General features: G+C 41.2%; 1 protein-coding gene across 1 annotated transcript; it reads left to right on the plus strand.

Annotated features, from left to right (window-relative positions):
* Positions 1–586: 586 nt before the first annotated feature.
* LOC306787308 (ornithine decarboxylase-like) lies at positions 587–13350 on the plus strand (the record flags this gene model as incomplete). The annotated part of the gene is made up of 7 exons (XM_079282426.1): positions 587–632; positions 747–790; positions 6903–7076; positions 7173–7345; positions 7436–7652; positions 12381–12512; positions 13093–13350. 7 exons carry the CDS (start codon positions 587–589, stop codon positions 13348–13350), a joined length of 1044 nt encoding a protein of 347 aa, XP_079138552.1.
* Between the last annotated feature and the right edge of the window lie 533 nt (positions 13351–13883).

A 13883-nucleotide genomic window follows, 5' to 3' on the forward strand; every position in this document is an offset into this window, starting at 1 on the left:
TGTTGATCTACAGCATATTGTTAACACTTAAGGTGAAGAAGATGAAAGGAGTGCAGTTCTAAACTATTTCGAAGTCTCTGTGTGAATAGATAAAAAGAGCTCGTCTCTTACTCTAAGATGGCAGTTTCTGCCCTAATCTGGTGGTTTAAGCAAGCGTTACTTTCAGGGCCACTGTATCTGTTCCTATCGTACGAACGGGCGACGGAATGCCCCATTCGGCGTTTTTGACCTACTTACAGTGACCTCACAACTCCGCAATATAAACTTTACAATTATAGCGCATATTATTTAACAGTAAATGAATATATTTTATTTACACTATCTTTCAATAAATATACTGTACATCGTCATATAGTGAATGATGGGAAAAATCACAAGGTACTTCATCACATTGATGCAATAATAATTGGGATAGCCTCCAGCTCAGACGGATGGAGCATTTACCAGCATGGCGGTCTGAATCATAGACACCTAATCATGCTTCTACTCCATTGTTTAACTTTTTCATTGTAATTATCAATTATTTCTTTCATATGCCGAAGCGGGAGCTCCATTCGGCAGTGTGATGTATCAGTTTGTTGGCAAAATGGCTCCATTCCTGGTCCTGGCTGTCATTGCTGTGTTGGCTGGAGGTACTGTGGAATATTGTACATAAGATGAAACATTTAATCCTCCTCAATAAGAGTGAAACAGTTGAACGTGGTGTTGTTTGTCCATCAGATTGTCCTGTCTCCCTATCCACACAGGTTTACATGCCCTCATCTTCAAACCATCGCGTCTGCAAACAGAGGTACAGTGACATATTGATTCAAAGAAATACCTCTCTGAAAATGAAACATTGACCTCTTGAAAGATCTGTGTACAACTTCTCAGTTAAATTCTACTTTAAAAACTACAATTTATATTTTCACACATTTTTAAAACATTTTCGATTGGATTGAAAAACTGAAAATGAATAGTTTCCATTGGCAACCCAATTAAACATTGAACCATAGAAACTTGGCACAATTGTTCATAAGAAGGCAAAACAAAGGCCAAAGTAAAATAATTGGTGAATAAACAAATACATTTTATTTAAAAAAAGATTCTGATGAGCCTTGATAATGTAGTAGAACTACCAGTATGTTGCTAATTTTATTATCATTTCTTTTTAATTTGTCTTAAAAGCTAATAACTACAACATGTATCATTAGAACTGTTACTTCTCTAAAAATATGTTTTATGTTTCTATACAGATGGAAAAAGGGACTCCACTGCTGACTCTCCTGAAGGATCCGTACATTCTCATTGCCGCTGGTATTTTCAATTATAGAAATGGCCAATGGCTTACAAATAAAGCACAGTTTGTATGTCAACCCCAAGCCCCAAGGAAGAGCACAAAGCTTTGAAGCAGATTTTATATACATCCGTCACGTGATGCCATTGGGCCCAAAAAGACTACTTCCCATAGACTTGCATTGGGAAATAGACTTCTGTGACTAAGCAGATCCTTTTTTTTTAGGTAAATCAAATTCCCAGTACCATCACATGAATAGCCCCTATTTAAAACATTGGGTCCAAAAAGTTATAAAATGTACTCAGTCGAATCCAGAGTAATTTTCTTTCCTCCGTTAACGTGAAAGAGCCAGAGACTAGACCGAGGGCTGGGAGTATCCACTTCTCATCCATGATGTCAACTGGTATGTTCTGAGCCTTCCATGCTTGTCTCCGCATCACAGACATGTATTGACTGTACCTGGTTTTCCAATACCAAACTCAGCCCTCCACTCCGGTAATGTACACATTCCTTTTTTGAAATATTTTCACATTGAAGGTATATATTTTTTAATGTAATTTCAAAAAAATAGAAAACCAATTTAATTGCAATAACAACACAGTTTTCCTACTTGAATAATAGTACAGAACGCCATAGTAATGAAATAGGTACCGTTTTTAATAGTATCATTTCTTTTTTATTTCTAAGTCCCTCGACACACAAACGTGTTCCCCCCTTATCACCTAACCTCTCAGTCATTGTTTTTCATTGTATTGACACCCTGTATACTTGATAATTAGATTGTAATTTACAGGCTGTACTATAAACTGCGAGCGGTGAATGTTTAAACGTCTGTCTAAGATCTTATCAGCCTTCAATCCATGATATACTTTCAATGTCTTTCTTTAAATTTCAGTTTGGATTTTCCAAGAACATCTATCATGTGCTTGTTCTGAATGCAATTGTTGGCTTTTCAGTTGGTAAGTCATGCCTAATATTGACTTTTTAACGAACTCATTTCTTATTGGTTGAAATGCTGAATGATTATCTTGTTTCTATCAGGCACAGTGGACTCATCAATAATGCCTCTCATGGGTAACTTGGTAGATCTGAGATATGTGCCGGTATATGGTACAGTTTATGCTATTGCTGATGTCGCAATCTGCATCGGATACTCCGTGGGTAAGCACAGTTGCCACAAAGAATATTTATCGGACTCTGCCGTCCCCGCAAACTCAGAGATTTAGAGCTTCTTTTAAGTAACTTATGGTTTAACGGCCTTTAGAGGTGCTGATACGCGGAGTTTGTTAGCTCTGGATAACAAAGCCAGGCCAGCTGTTTCTCCGTTTCCAGTGCTTGTGCTAAGCTAAGCTAACCGTGTGTTGGTGGTAGCTTTGTATTTGCCGTACAGACATAATAGTTGCATTGATCATCTCATCTTTCATTTCTCATCTTTCTCTGCAAGAAAGCGAAACCTTTTTCAAAATGTTAAACTATTGCCTTGATAGATATTAACAACATTTGAGATTTATAAATATGCCTTTATGTTGAGATATATGATCTTAAAACTCAGTCAAAATATGTCTGTAGGTCAGGTCAGCACTAGGGTTTAATAGACCATTTAATTTGGTCCTAACAACACAGGTTTATACCACCTTAAACAGTAAACTGCAGCTATGCTAATGAGCAACAGCCCGACAAGCCTGAAAGTTTGTTTCTTTTCTATCGAGGTGTTGAATAATGTCTCTTCTGTCCAAAGGTCCAGCTATTGCAGGGCCTACAGTGGCATCGATTGGCTTCCCCTGGCTCATGGCCATAATTGGAACAGTAAATATAATCTTCGCTCCACTCTGCATCTTCCTTTACAGTCCATCTCGGCAGGAGGAACATTTGGTGAGAGCTGGGAAGAAAAAAACAACTGAAAAACACATTTGTTACAGCCCAGTCGAGTGAAGAAATATTGTCATTGTACGTTTCCACAAACCAGTGATATTATACATATACATATTCAATGTGGACGTTATTACATTCGGTCAGAGACGGTGACGTAGTGCAACGAGACAAAGTTAAGTGACATAGTTTATTTAGCGAACGTATATGACAGTGGTATAATAACGACTACAGCGAGTGAGAAAGTCCACTATGGGGGGGTCGAACAAACACAGGACTTTCACTCAGGAGACCGCTGTGTGTATCCTGTGTGAAACCAAAATAAGTGTTCTCTTAAGACTTAAGATTAAGCATTGTTGCGCTTACCAGGGGGTTATTTACAATAATTTGACAGCTGTTACGTTACATCGTTACCTTATTATTTTAACACAAACCATGATCATTTTTTCGAACCCCAAGCAATTCCGTTGCCTAAACCTAACCAATTGTTTCTCGATGCTAACGAGGTGGTGTTGTGCATCTCAGAGCGATATGAGGCTGATGAGAAACGCATTCATGGATCAGAAACATCAACATTCATCGTATCCGAGGTTTGGAGACACATACAATGCCAACATTTTTCCGGGTTGTTTCTTACACATACAACAGTGTCAATTGCTTAAAAGAAGTTGATGTTGTACTTCATGCAATCGTTGTGTCTTGTGTTCCAGTCGATATTGAAAGAAAATTAAAGAAGCTCCGCCAGAGAACTTGGAATCCCACTGTATGCAGATTTCATTTCAAGTATTCTTACCATCTCCACCATTGACAAAGACCCACACTAGCGTCAAGGCCCTATTGATGACAGCATTGGCTCAACACTTTGGTGCAGAGTGAATGTCTTGACAACTATCAAATGGACTGACGTTATATTTAGAACTACACAGCCACGAGTCTGAAGCACGTCAGCCCTTCACAATACACCACCGTCCTAAAAGACCATTTCTATCGATGCGTTGTTCTGCTCTGCGATATTTGTATTTGGTAAGTGTTATTTTCCTAAAATGAAGTGTTTTCCCCATGAGTATCATGGGTGCTGATAGTTTCAAGGTCCCCTTTGTTATTTCCTGTAACCCTGTTTATAATCATGGCCAGAACTCACTTTAGTCAGAGAGAATTCTTCAGCTTTGTTGTGAACTTCTGTCTCCACTGCGTGGTGAATAAAACTCATTTGAACCAGCCACAGAATTGGACCCGAAAGAAATCTTTCTTCAACAATATGGCGTTGTCGGCAGGATGTCGGCAGTTGAGCCCACATCTTCACAGAGACCCGGCTCCATCGGACAGCAGGACGGAGCACAGGACTCCGGTGGGACAAGAGATGGACTCTGTGTTTACATTATGATGCTCGGTGCTCGAACACAATCAAACATGATCGACAATGATTTTCCTCATGTTTGAACTTTTGTGAAGATGTCAGCAATATAATCTGCCCAGGGAATTGTTTTTGCTGCTGTTTAAGTTCCTTATGATGCAAAATAAAAAAAATGTACTCCAGGAATTTACTTCTGTTTTTATTTTGTTTGTTGTGTTACAAATGGGCTCCATCTGCATTTCATTGTGCATCCCTGTGTTGTATAACGACAATAAATGATCCTTGAATCCTTGAACTACAACCGGTGAAGTCCCTTGTGACAGGATCACTGCTCCTGCGGTTCCTTGATATTATGCACATAAGTCAACAGAGTCATGGCGACATCTGCTTCAATTGATGAGAGCCAGTCTCCCTTCACATGCCATTCTCCCTCATCAACAGACAAGACACAGGACAAGTCTATCTCTACAAACTCTCGTCACAGCCTGACAAGCACACAGGCCGAACATGGCCCAAATTCTACAAACTATTAATTGTGTGTCGATTCGTTCCTCAAGGCACCAACGGAGGCCTCCAAACCTGATGGCTTTGCCCATCAAAGACTGTGATCCATGCCGTCTAACGTTAGGAACTGTGATCAGTTGCCAACTATTTGACATTGATTGCCAAACCTGTCAGGTGAAACCTTTTGGTGTGTAATTGAGCTCAGTCACTCCCTGTAAGAGGTCACACCTTCATTGATTTAATTAATATTTGCTCTGTAAAACACACCTTTACTGAGCCAATAAAGACCCGCGACTACGGACTTGTGAGTTGGGCTCCCAGAATCTCATGGAGTTGCAAACAACCCTCAAAAACAGCTGATGCCTTAACCTTATCGATTAATGATTGTTGTGGCAATTTATCATGTTGTTCTTTGATATATAACTTTTATCGCTTTACCTTGAACAAAAGCAGAACTCACCAAACCCAAACAACAAATGTATCTCATGTCTGACTCGTGTCATCCTGACCTCACATCTAACCCTCTTCCATGAAAACAGCAGCACCTACCCTCCCCAACGCCATCCGAAAAAAGGACGCCTGCGGAGGGGGGGGGGGAGGCAATGTGCTCCAGTTTGTGTGAAGCATATATACTCTGTAAAACCTTTGACTTGATTAGACCTCTGAACCGTCCGTGAGGAAGGATCTCTATCTGTTCAGCTGAATTATTCCAAGTGTCTGTTCAACATAATACTTAAAGGCATTTGACAGATTTCTCATCACTCTTATTTCTCACAGGGAAATTAATAGGTCTGTCTCAGGATTGCTACGATAACACAAACTTTTCCAGGGTGGAACATATGGAGGCGCATAACGGCCATGGTAAGATGTTTAATCTGTGATGATAATATTCATATGTGCCTACAGTTTGGGCTTTTGACTACTGTATTAGCGTGTTATAATATGGAGACAAACAGCTACAAATAAAGACAAAGCTGCTTTCTATTCTGATCCAGCCTTATCTTAACAACATTTATTAATCATTTTTATGCTTTTGTCTTTTCCTGCTAGTTATCCCAGCACCAGTAACAGTAAATCGTTGAACTTCCACACACTCCTTGACTGCTCTCCCCATAACACCTCAAATGATTAACAGCCAGAATAAACAGATTTTGTTCCACTCTGGCATATTGCTGAACATCTGAACTGTGTGTCGTAGTATAATGAGTGGAGATTAACTGTTGTAGAGAAATGTTTTCTTGAGGTAGAATGTTTTCTTATTGGCATAGAAACCGTGGGAGGGGTAAAGTGAGGAGGGACGGAACAAGCATCCGTCCAAGCAGGTTCTTGTGAGTATAAATCAGATGTGTGTCAGTACTTACTGTCAGACTTAATTCCAGGTATGTTTCATAGAAATACTGCGATCACACTAACTCTCATTTGAAACTTGAGATTTTCCGACTTGCAAGAAATGGAGGAGCATATCGGCCATGGTAAGATGTTTAATGTAATCTGTGATGTTAATATTCATATGTGCTTACAGTTTGGGCTTTTGACTACTGTATTAGTGTGGCACAATGTAGACAAAGCTGCTTTCTATTGTGATCCAGCCGTATCTTAACAATATTTATTAATTATTTTTCCTGCTAGTTATCCCAGCACCAGTAACTACGAAGGGATCATTTGTGCATGGTTTGTCCTCTGAGAACTGTGGCATTGACATTCTAGACAATGGAAGGACCATCAGAGACTTCCTAGACAGTAAAATAAAAGAGCGTGGTTCAGCGGTGAGTATCAGAGACATCATGTCACCTAAGCGTTCCTAACAATGAATCTCTGTGTAATTGCCTCCATGTATCGTGTGATAGTTGAGCTTTCTTGAGATGTGAACTAAATGTTGACTTTGCTCTATTTGTTCAGGACAATGAAGAGCCATTCTATGTGGCAAGTCTGGATAGTATATTTGAAAGGCACCTCAGGTGGCGTACTAACTTACCTCGAGTCACGCCTTTCTATGCAGTGAAGTGCAACAACGATGCATCAGTTTTGAGGATGATGAGTGCTCTGGACACAGGTTTCGACTGTGCTAGCAAGGTACCGATGAAGCATTTGAAAGAGAATCCAGCTCTGTGTTTTCTTTGTTGTGGAGAAGCAGTTTGCTCATTTGAAACGCGCTTTGATCGATCACAGGTCGAGATACAGCAGATGCTGTCCCTCGGGGTGACACCTGACAAAATCATTTACGCACACACAACCAAACCACTGTCGCACATCAAGTATGCCTGTACTCATGGAGTCGATATGATGACTTTTGATAGTGAGGAAGAACTCCTAAAAATATCTCTTAGTCACACCAAAGCCAAGTGAGTGAACAACTACTGATATTTTCTGCTCCTTTGTTTAGTTGATTGTTGTTAAATTACCGATTAATACTTTTGAATCACTTTCTCCAGATTGGTACTCCGCATCGCAGTGGATGACTCTGCATCCAAGATAAGACTCAGTTCAAAGTTTGGCGCCAGACAGGAGTCAGTTGGTAAGCTGCTGGGATGTGCTGGAGAGCTTGGCTTGGAGGTCATTGGGGTCAGCTTTCATGTGGGCAGTGGGTGCACTGAAAGTTTGCCGTTCCAGCAGGCCATCACAGATGCCCGACGTGTCTTTGACATGGGGGTAGGTCATCGTCACAGCAATAGAACACAAATTTAGTTATGTCGTTAGTCCAATAAATATTTGATTCATGAAAGCTTGATCATTTGATTTGTGTGTATATGAAATAATAAGTCACTGTACACCGTGATAAGAACTCCATAGCAGCCCAGAGATTGAGACTTGAAGCTTTTCCTGTTTCCAAAATTGAGTATTGTCCTAAATTATATGTAAGTTATTTTCTTTAAATTATTTTACTTGAACTCATTGTGTTTTATGGCTGAAGCCATAAATGTGCCATGACTTTTTATACTAATTCATGGGTTTATGATCCATAATTAAGTTATTGATAACCATTATACTTGGATATTAATTAGTTATTATTTATTATTATTATGTGTTACAAGAAATAGCACTACAGTAAGTACAGTATAACATTTTGAATTGTATGACTGATTGATTAGAAACTTTTTCAGAATTTGCTGGGATTCCAGATGAGACTCTTGGATATCGGTGGAAGATTCTCTGCGATTGAGAGTTTTCAACAGAAATTTGAAGAGGTAATATTTTTCAAAAACAATACGATATACAATACGAGTGCTCATTAATGGATGTTCTGCATCTCCATTGTCCTGGTAAAACAAAGAGCAAAAGGAGCATAAACAACAAAATAGAATGACACGGATTACACAACCTTTTTCCTGTTTTACCTTAAGGGCTATGTAGACCAGGGGTGCCCACACTTTTTCGGCCACATATATATACTGAGTATACTTTATATTTACAATATATGTTGCATAACTGCATGAACCCTTATGGCACAATACAATTCTGTACATTTTTGGTCATTACCTTACTCTGATGACTTGCACTGAATGGAATTGGCCAGAGTTGCATTGTCCGTACAGTAGCTGCTGGTAGCCGCCTCAAGCAGACTTCAAATGATCATCAGTCATGGTGGAACGGTGTTTGGACTTAATGTTCTTCATGTGGGAAAAGGCTGACTCACATAAATGAGTAGAGCCGAATAATGCAGTCATAAAGGTATCACATGTCCTCATGTTTGGGGACTTTTCCTCTGTGAGAAAACTGTCCATGAGCCCTGGACTTCAGCTGAATGTCAGCTTGCAGTGTCAGAATCTCATCCTCCACTCCAGACGAGTTCAGGTGAAACAGCGTTAACATTTTTGATGCGAGTGAATCAACCTCAATATCTTCCCGAAATGTGCAGCACATAAGTGTAGCAACTGGCTCGAGTAAAGCAAAGTCTCGAAAGCGTTTGTCAAACTCTGACAGACACTTGTCAATCTGCTCTGTGTAGCGCGCACTGTCAAGTTACGCACACGCCTTCCGTTGAGTCTCCAGTTCTGATGCGAGGTTTTGGAAGGTTTCCCAAATCGTGGCGCTACAGCTTTAGCTTCTTTAGTACAAATAAATTGGAAGGCTAACTAATTAGCTCGCCGGAGTTTTGCAGTAGCTCGCGCGGTTGACCGCGCATACGTGGTGACCCGTGTGTTAGAAAATCAAGTGGCAAATGCCATGCGGACATCTCATTTTTTTTGAATGGCATGCGATCTACCCGCACTACCTCCGCGATCGACGTATTGGGCACCCCTGATGTAGACTGTCAAGGAACCTTTAAATGCATACTAAAGAGGCAAACTTAATAAGGAAATATTCAGAGGACTTGCACCTCGCTGCCCCTGGAGGAACTCTCAGGTCCACAGAACACGTCGTTGCCCTTTCATTCGCTCGCTGCTAGCACCACATTGTTTCTTATGCCGTGTTCACACCTAATTGCGTCATTCGCGCCGCCGGTCTCACCAGGGACTATTTGTGTTCATTCGCATGATTCGCGCTGGACGAGCCTGAGAGGGGGCGTGGCTTATCGCCCTGAAAGCCGCCATCAACCATGGAAAAAATAACCTATATTTCTGCTTAGTACGTATTGTGGAAGTCCCAGATATCACGGGAAACTAAACGCCGTCATGTCTTGGTTCATAACATAGTCCGGAGGAGCTCCATGTATTCATCCAACTCCATCTGTCATTCAAACCCAGCGAGGCATTCACATTAACTAGGCTCCTGGACTGTGTCAATGCCATCAGAGACTGGACGGCAGAAAACTGCTTGCAACTCAATGACTCTAAGACGGAGGTCCTAGTTATTGCTCCAGAGGAGTTTGTCCCCATGATCAGGCAGATTATTAGTCCACTCTCCTCTGCTGCCCATTGAAACCTGTGCAATCTAGGGATTTTCTTTGATCGATCCATGTCGTTTGACCCTCATGTTAAGCAGCTGTCCAGGTCATGTTTCTTCCATCTAAGAAATATCAGTAAACTGAGATCTGTAGTATCAACACCTGAATTAGAGATGATCATACAAACATTTATCTCTTCACGCATTGACTACTGCAACTCACTTTTCACATCACTCAGTGCATCTGCTCTTAACCGTCTGCGTTTTAGGTCTTCTGTCTGTCCCACGCACACGATTTAAGACCCGTGGTGACCGAGCCTTTGAGGCAGTAGCACCGAGGCTATGGAATGCTTTGCCTGCACCTCATCTCAACGCTGATAGGCTCTCGCGCCGCAGCGTCACGCCATTTTTCCGGCGAAGTTGAAAACTTTCAACTCACGCGTTTGGGGCGACTTCGCCCAAATTCGCGCCGCGCCATCGCAAATTCACATCACTCCAGTGATGGAGCGAATAATTCGCGCTGCATTTGGTGTGAACGCACCATTAGAAGACGTATATTGCACCATCACTGTGGCCATATGGTGGCGCTGTTAACAACTTTATTCAAAAGATTTGTCTTGATCGAAAGAATCCAGAGTGAAAAAAGAAAACCTCAGATTTTCACATTTAACCTTAATCTTTACTCACATACACATGTTGTTTGAAAGAGCAACACTTCACGTTTCTATCAGCACCAATTATTAAAACAATTCCAATTTCATTCATATATATATATTGTTAGATCCTGGGGTACTTCTGGCCCGATACGGGGCTACTTACTGACTCAGCTCTCTATTAAAAGATTGTCGAGCTGGTGTTCTTGCGAGGGAACTCGCCTGGCTCTTCTAACTGCCGTTACTCCCGACATCTACCCTGCTTCCTCCGGTCTGAGTGCACTCGGTCGAGGGGCCACCCTGACCCCGGGCGTTCCTACCAGTCGCGTCGGTTATGGCAGCTTCCCTCTTCTGGATCCGTGCTCTTGGTAAATGCCAGGTTTAGGTTTTAACGGCTAGGATTACTTCTAAAACCGTAAGGGATTGTTCAGTGGATTTTACTTTAAATGCAGATTAGATATTTATTGCAGGTTATATTTAGTTAGTTTGCAAGGGTTAAGCTACAGCTCACATAAAAATGTCACTACACTTGATTCGTGACAAATTTTCTTCTTAGGTTATACTCATTGGTTTTAGATGCCGAGACGGCTCGGTTGGAGCTGGATTTCCAAAGGTGCGATGAAAAGGTTCTTTTGGAGTTGTTAGGAGCGAAGGTCCGGCCGGACCCTCGGATTCCTCCTGCTCTTTGCAGCGGAGTTCGGCCAACAGTCCACAAGGCTCTGTACAAAGTCTTTCTAGGGTGGCGGCGTTCCTCCGTTGTTCAGTTGTTAAAGTCGAGCAGTGGGGAGAGGAAAATCTCCGTCTTTCAACTCTTTGTCCACGAACAGCGGTCTTCTTTCTGTGAACCGAGACGAAGTCCTCGAATACTTCAGTTGCAATCGTCCGTATCTTCTTCTCAGAGCGTCTGGACGGCTCGTGTAGAAATCCCAGTTTGGGGCTTGCAAGCATCTCCTTTTATCCTTGATTTGGGCTATTTGTTCTCCCCCCACCGATTCTGAACACATGATCTTCACCCCTCCCTTATGTGTGTGCGTTTGTTTCTGGAAAGTACCAGACTTCGTTTTGCTTCTATGAGTCATCTCTTGCAACAGAATTCCATGTCTCCTGACTGTTTTTCCGACCCACGCCCAAAAACATCTGTTCCTGACTCACTCAGTCTGCTGACACACTATGACACACTTTTTCCACATCTCAGCTCCGGTACACAGAACATTATTATAATCAGTTTTTACATTTGTGAAATCACTCTATGCATTAAACATTTGTTATATAATGATCATAAACCTTGTCTTTCGATTATACTTTAACTATTGATTTCTGAGTATATGCTTCGTGCTTTTATATCCTGTCTTTCCCCTGAATGTGTATGCATGTATCCAAGGCGGCTTTCTCTGTGAGCTCAACTCTTCTTGACAATATATAGATGTATATATATTCTAACAGTTGCTCAGTTTCAACCTTGCTTTTAAAAATGCAACCATACATTTCCCAAAATACTTAATTGAGAATGCAGTTTAGTTGTATAATATGGGAACATAATTTAGTATGAGTCCTTTCCAAGCTGATGCACAAAAAGCTTGTTCAGGAATTATTAACTAACACTCCATAAAATTACATTATATGATGGATACCACTGCTTGAAGTGTCTGAAGCTTGATCTTTCAACCATTTACCCATTAGATGTATATTATACACACCTGCATCCTTTCCATCATTGATGCGTGATATCTCTATCATCCTCTATTCTTAGCCTCTTAAATTACATCGGTCGTACTTCAAAGAAACACATGCAGAAACCTTTGTTGCCTTTACTGCCAGTGATACTGGCAACTGTAGGTCACTTTGTAAAAGGTGTATTACATGTGAAATATGCTGTTAACCCATTGTGTTTTTCCTATAGTTTTCAGAGGTCATTAATAGAACACTGGATGAACTCTTCCCACCTGACAGTGGGGTGCAAGTTATTGCAGAACCAGGCCGATACTACGTGGAATCAGCTTTCACATTGGCAGTGAATGTCATTGCCAAAAGAGTAATCGGTAATGTCTTTTGAAGCCACACGTATCCAGTAATAAGACATAACTTTGCTTGTATTTAAATATGTCTTGATTTTAAATACAAGGAGTGTAGGTGACAGCTATCAGAGGAGTCTGTTGGCACTACATGGCAATGCACCACGACATAAATATGTATCCTCAATAGACAGCCATGCTCTCTGCTCCTCTGAGTGAGCATAATGACTTGCAGGGTTGTAGATAATCACTTTCTGCAGACCCACAGATACCAGGTTGCATCTTTATAAACATATGGCATATTTGCCATTTTATTATTTGCATTTTTTCAGATAATGACAACTGCCCTGACAGAAAAATGACGTACTACGTCAATGATGGAGTGTACGGCTCCCTGAGTTGTGTTGTCAATGATGCTGCTCACTGCAACCTTCAACCATATCTTCACCGGGTAACTATCAACCACATAATGTCGCCACATAAGAAAGCCAATATTGGATGATTGCGCATGATTACGTCCAATGCCAACGGTGTATATACTGTGTATATATATTTATACATATGCATGTGAGCCTGCCTCACATTTTATACTGTACACAGGTTGTTGAGAGCAGAGAGCAGAGATACCGGTCTGTTATCTGGGGTCCAACCTGCTGCAGCTATGACAAAGTAACCAACAGCTGCTGGATTCCTGAGCTGCATGTGGGGGACTGGCTTCTCATCGACAACATGGGTGCTTATTCTGTTAGTTCGTCCAGCGACTTCAACGGCTTTGAAAGAGCACACATTTACCCTGTTGTGACAGCCGAGACATGGCACACCTTAAACCTTTCTGACATCTACGACATCCGCCAATGATCTGATCTCTTCTATTGGACAGTGGCTCAATACGCACCGTAACAAACATAGGCAACGATTATTATAGAGCAGTGCTTCTCAACTGGTCTGGCTGCGGGACCCACCATCACCCCTCAATGACAAGCCGTGGCCCAAATCGAGGAAAATTTTCAACTTCTCAAATGTATTTAATGAAAAGATGGTGCAGTTTGAACCTGAGCTGAAAATGTCGGAGAAAAAAAATGGCAATTTTGAATCAGCTTTTCACCACAACCGTTTTTAAATGCCTTTTAACCTGAAAAATGCTCACTCAACTTAGGAGATAAAGAATGGCAATTATTACAGATGGCAATTATTTTATTATTCTATTACGTGTCATGGCCACAGCCTCTCCCCACTAAAGAGTCACAAAGTGGGACACGTCATCGCTAACTGCTTAAGCCTCAAGAGCAAAGAGCAGCAGCAGTCTACACAAAGTGTGCCACCGCCAAAAGGTAAAGGATTGATTAAAGCCGAGCACTTGGCTCCTGATTCTGACAGAAGTGACAATATTG

Source organism: Melanostigma gelatinosum (assembly GCF_949748355.1).
Source record: "Melanostigma gelatinosum genome assembly, chromosome: 13".
NCBI classification, from domain to species: domain Eukaryota; kingdom Metazoa; phylum Chordata; class Actinopteri; order Perciformes; family Zoarcidae; genus Melanostigma; species Melanostigma gelatinosum.